Consider the following 5997-nt stretch of genomic DNA (forward strand, 5'->3'; position numbering starts at 1 on the left):
TATATATATATATATATATATATATATATATATATATATATATATATAGTAAAATTATAAACCAGTAGCTTTCAGCTGAGTTATAATAAATACTTGCCACAAACTTACCCCATTACAGGCGCCACAGCCTGTAGAGCCTTTGCCACGACTGAAACAACTTTTTTAAGTCTTTCCCTTGTTTCTTTTTCCCCCATTATCTCCTTTTGTCCTCTTGAGGGCAGGTTTGACTTTATATGACAAAGTAACACGGTAGCAAACATTCAGTTCCTCTTAACTAACAATGTCAGTGTGGAAGATATAAGAGAAAAAAAGACAAGGGATAGCATGTCTGGTGTTAAAAAAAATAAAAATAAAATTACAGATTGGCCGTTACTCACCTGTCAACATAACAGACCATTCACCATCGTTTAACTGTCCACAACACTGGCTGCAAGCCAGCAAGTGGCACCGTTTCAGCCCTTCAGATATTAAATACAGATAAAGAGTGGAAAAAGTGAAAGGAGGGTGAGGAAGAGGAAAAGTGGGACTCTGTCTCCATCGGTCATGTTGCCATGGCTGTGTATAAAAAGAGAGAAGCTGCACGGCGGGAGGAAGGCACGCTTAAACGATGGATGCACGGAAAAGGACGGACAGGAGGACAGGATGGACGGTACAGTCAAAACGTGAAACATGGAAAAATGTAAGTTCCCACCAGGTCAGGTGCTGCATATAATGTGACATATATGTGTGAGTTAAAGGGTCAAAATATTTGCATAAAAATTTACAACATAACGGTGATTTATGACACAATCAAAGTGAGCAGATAAATTCTGTAAACTCGGCTGAGCTAGGACGTACTGGCTTGGGCCGTCCGCTGCACCAGCTCGTTGGTGAAAGCTCCGATGCCTTTGCTTGACATGGCCGCCAGGGAGAAGGAATACTCTGTATTTGCTTTTAGACCCTCCACGGTGTAGGAGTTCCTCGGCTCAAAGCTCAACGTCGCCTGCGACACAGAGGAGAAAGGGAAAGGGGGATAGAGAGAGGAGGAGACATCAGAGTTCGATGAGTTCAAAGGTACAAGTTGGAGAAGAGATGCAAGAGAGAGAAATAGGCTGAACAGCAGGGTTAATCTTTTAAAGTTTCTTTAAAAAAATCCTCACTTGTAGTTTAGTGCTAAGATACCCTTTTAAGAGAAAAATGAAAGAGAGTTTACCACGCTGCCAAACTTGACAGGTCTGTAGAGCAGCTCATATTTGATGATTTTCTCCTTGTTGTAGATGGGTTCCCAGGTCAGCTCGATGCTGGTGTCTGTCACCTTCCCCACTTTAAACTTGCCTGGTTGGCCTGGAACTGAAAAGAACAAGACAAAACAGGCAGTCAGGGCTTGAGCCGTTCTTTTTAAATAAATAAATAAATAAATAAATAAATAAATAAATAAATAAATAAATAAATAAATAAATAAATAAAGCCTCAGCTACTGTATCTTATGCGTTTTGTCTTGCAGTCTATTTTGAAATGCAGTAGTTCTGTAGAAGTAGACTTCTGTGGATAGTTTTGAACAGTTAATATGTTACCTGTTGTAGATAGCTTATTGAAGGAGATCCGTTTGAATAAAAAACATTTATTTTTATCAGACTGATTAGCTCCCGGCTAGCCTGAACAGAGCCAAGACCAAAGTGGACTGCTGCCACTTTAAAACTGTTTGCATCTAAAATATTTATTGTTGTTTATTCAAAAACTTTCCATGGGGGCCTGATTTTGTGACAAAATAGAGGAACAAGATCATTTGAATTCAAATTGTAATGCTATTTGATGCAGAAGACTGTAGTTCCAGTACTGTCTACGGGATTTGATTCAACGACCTTCTCGCTGTAAGTCAACAGCTCTACCAACTGAGCCACCATGCCGCCAGATTTAGACGTTTATAAAAAATTTACATTTAAGTCACATTTAGTCCAATTTTAGATTTAGACTTTGTTTAATCCAATGAGCTCTGGGCCAGAGTCAATATTAGATCAGCAAAATAAATTAATAAAATTGTATATATATTGTACTCCTAAATAGCAGAATATCATTTAATGTTCTTACTTTATTCTGTCTGATTAAATCATTGCCAAAAAATATGCAACATATTTTTAAAGTTTTAAAATCAGATTTTGCATTCTTTCTCATCTCCACAGCTGGATGCTGTCTGACTATCAGACTGGTCACAGGCATCTGGCCGAGTTGGACCAAACCAACTCAAAGTTGAGGGGGGGTGCAGAATGGAACAATCGTTATTTTTTATTATTAATGTGATGTTTTTAGTTGTGAAAATAAAATTTGACTCAATAAACACTACATGAGTTTATCTGATAATATCTAGTATGCATACGTGTGGGCGTATTAGTAACAGCTGACCACATTTTAAATTCTAAAAATGGGGGAACAGCTGCTTCACCTGCTCCACTGAACAGGCGCCTTTGCTACACTACACCAATTTCCTGTTGCATAGTAATTTAGACAAAATGTGTGTGTTTTTTTTTTTTTTTTTTTTTGCCAACATAAAATGAAGCAGCTAGAACTCCTGACAGAAATCTAATAATATTTCTGCTGGAGCAATCATGTCATGTAAAACTGACAGCAGAGTAAACTTTATTTAAAAAGACGGTTTCATGTACTGTTGTGATTTTTTTTTTTTTTTAATTAAAGCGGTTTTGAGATGACAGTTATCCACTTTGGTCTTGGACCTGTTAGCTGTTAGTTTGAAAAAATAAAACATTTTTTCCAAAACTTAAAAAAAGCTATCTACATTGCACAAGATTTTAATATTTCATAATCTTTCCATATGTGAAGATCTGAACTCTCACGTGAAGGCCTTTAAGAAAACAAAATAAAACGTTCTATTTTCTTGTTAATAAAATGTAAAAAAGGTCTTTTTAATGGAAATTTCACCCCCAGAAAGACAATATGATTATATCTGTATTCTATGTATTCCTTCACAGAATGCTGTGCCTTTAATTTGCTGATGACGTTGTTACACTTTTACGAACAGAAAGTTTAAATAATTTTCAATTCTGTATTTAGTGAAAATTTTAAGCTTGCAAAAAGCATGATGACGCAGCAGGACTTCAAGCCTACTCAAAAAACTGAAACCTGTAGTGATTTGAAGTTGTCATCTGTTTGTACCTTTAATCCCATAAAATCAGCCTCCCCCAGCAGCTGTCACAGTGACACCATCAGCACTGATGTATAAGGGACACGTTTCTTTATTAATCCCTGTTTGCTTTTTGTAAATCTCCACAGCTCTTTGCTGGCTGTTAGAATTTACTCAAGCTGAGGGAGTTGGATTTTCTGACAGCCCTCGCTTTCACAGATACATTAAACTTTGCATATGCCACTTGCATATTAAACTCAGATGGTATACTAGCACGTATACGAAACATAACTCACTCGTGCTGTGATGCATTAGAAAAAAACAACAAAACAAACATTTCTTACATACGTATAGTACAAAAAACTACCATACTTGGTGATGCGGCTCACTCACCTCCATGCAAAACTTTGACATGAACGGGATCTGAGAAGGGGCCGTCCCCTACAGAAGTGAAGGCCAGGACCTGGATGGTGTATGTCTCTGAGGTTACAAGTTTCTGGATAGTGGTGAGCAAGCTGTCCTGGACATTATGGATCTGCCAATCATTGATAGGCTGCGATGGGTCCTTGGTGTAGTATACACGATAACCCTTTACCTATGGAGAGTTACAAAAAGCAAGCTGTTCAGTAACAAGTTGCGTTCTCTGTCCTGGGATTTTTTTTTTTTTTGTCATCTGCAACAGAATCTCATCATTTACTGTTCTTCATAAGTCCACAGTCACGCAGCCATGGTAATCCATAATACCATGTTTTAGCACAACAAGAATTTATTATCATGAAATTTATGTCATTCCATTTGTTTTGTCCTTTAGTGCAAGTTCTGTCATGTATCTTAAACTAAAAAGCCCTTTGAACTAGAGGAACCCAAAAGATGAATTCACCACACCTTTTAGAAATGCAGATAAGTCAGAGTTTATGTAATCCCTCGGCCACGCCAACTCCCCAAGCCTCCAGCTCTCCCACCTCCCTTCTGTTACTCTTTAATATCTCTAATCCCCATATGTACCAAATTCACTCTTGTTCTTTTGTGAGCCCACTGTTCAGTTAGGTAGGCTTAAAAAAGAAAACGGGCCTCGCAAGGGAAAGCTCTCAATTTAGAGTGGACAGTCCAATTACCCTTTATTTTTTTGTTTCTGTTGAGGGTGGGAAAGATAGGAAGATACTAACAGAGAAAACTGGCAGAATACAATCCTTGCAAAGCCCATGAACATGCACAGTCGACCGTAGCTCCAGATGATAAACTTTGATAGGTCTTTATTGTTTTAGGTGAACGTGACGATAAAAATCTATTTCCTAGGATGTAGCATGCCTCTTACTAGTTGACTGTTGGAGATAAGCACCAGTTCCCTGAAACCCCGAACAGGATGAGGCGAATACAGAAAACAGATACATTGATGTCATTTACTGTTTCTGATTGATTTCTTTATTTTCACAGTGTTACCATGGAGACGGCGTTTTTAAAAACTGAAAGGACTAAGCTCGGCAGGTTATTGAATTGTGCTAGCTTTAACAGTTTTGAGTTACAGTTTGTATACGAAGAGTGTTTTCTGCCCTTTTATGCAGGGATTTACTTCTCTGTAGATCTTTTTTCTCTATGCAGCAGAATAATAACAACAACGCAATGAAACAAAGATTAAAAAGGATCAACCCTTCACTCACCTGTCCATTGGGCTCTTCTGGTTCCTCCCAGCGGACCATCACGTTGTTCTCAGCGATAACATGGGCAAGGACATTGCGGGGAGGGCTGGCAGGGGCTTGCTCTCCAGTGCGAGCCTCCACACGGGTGGAGGGGGGGCCCTGACCGATGCTATTGAAGGCTGACACTCGTATTTCATACTCTGTGTTGGGATAGAGGCCACCAATGCTGTAGCGGGTGGTGGTGATGCTGTCCACCGTCTCATACTTGCTGTCCGGCCCTTTGGCTCGGTACTGGATGATGTAGTAGGAGATGGGGTCGGGATTGCCTGAGTCCCAGGTGATGGTGATACTGGTGGCTGTGGTCTCTGTGACGATGGGTGTCCCAGGAGGTTTTGGTAAAGCTGTTGATTACAAAGGCAGCAGATAAACAGGATTAGAGTGTTTATTATGAACTATTTTGCTGGTTTCAGTCCATGCCATTTATACTATAGGTATCTCCCTTCTGCACCTGAATTACTGCTTTGGACATTTTTGTGGAGTTTGTTCCTGATGTTTTTTTTATATCACTATGTTCTCACTGTACTCACTATTTTTTTTTTTTATTTGAACATACGGCAAATTGCATTTTTTATTGCAGGAAGGCAAAAAACTTGTGGTGGTTGTACTGAAATAGGAGACACTGGTTAAATGTAAAAGTAATTCCAGCAACACAACAGAACAGACTGCAAATGCATTCACTGTGTAAACCAACATGAATGATAATATTTTTGACAATTTCTCTGTGTGCGTTTGTTTGTTTGTCATGTTAAACTATCTAGCAAAACACTGGACGGGTTTTAAAAATTATTTCAGAATGTAACCACTGGATTTACATCTGCAACTGATTAAATTTTGGAGTCGACCACAATGAAGATGGCTGCATCACCTAAGCAACCTTGAACACACACACAAAGGGCAATAATTTAGCAGATATCGAGGTAAAATTTGATGTGGTAGAAGCCAAGAGTCAGCCTCAAGAGCTAACATCTCACGACATCTTGTATAAAAGGGTGAAAAATATTTACAAGGTTTTACCAAAACATTGACTATGTTTCCTCATCATAAGATTATTTTAGTTTTAAATATTGGCGGTATGTCCAAAATGCATTCCTTCAAGGAGTACTAGGTCTTGAAGGAATTATATAAATATATATATATATGTATATATATATATATATATATATATATATATATATATAAATATAC

General features: G+C 38.3%; 1 protein-coding gene across 1 annotated transcript in view; it reads right to left on the reverse strand.

Annotated features, from left to right (window-relative positions):
- LOC119414244 (receptor-type tyrosine-protein phosphatase S) overlaps positions 1 to 5997 on the reverse strand; it is a 100675-nt gene that overhangs the window by 23741 nt on the left and 70937 nt on the right. The window contains exons 7-10 of the mRNA XM_037681343.1: positions 4774 to 5153; positions 3509 to 3710; positions 1193 to 1329; positions 838 to 982 (exon numbers count right to left, since the gene is read on the reverse strand). Of these exons, the coding sequence (XP_037537271.1) occupies positions 838 to 982; positions 1193 to 1329; positions 3509 to 3710; positions 4774 to 5153 (864 nt within the window). The remainder of the gene's footprint in view (positions 1 to 837; positions 983 to 1192; positions 1330 to 3508; positions 3711 to 4773; positions 5154 to 5997) is intronic.

Source organism: Nematolebias whitei, chromosome 9, assembly GCF_014905685.2.
Source record: "Nematolebias whitei isolate Nwh7 chromosome 9, NemWhi1, whole genome shotgun sequence".
NCBI classification, from domain to species: Eukaryota; Metazoa; Chordata; class Actinopteri; order Cyprinodontiformes; family Rivulidae; genus Nematolebias; species Nematolebias whitei.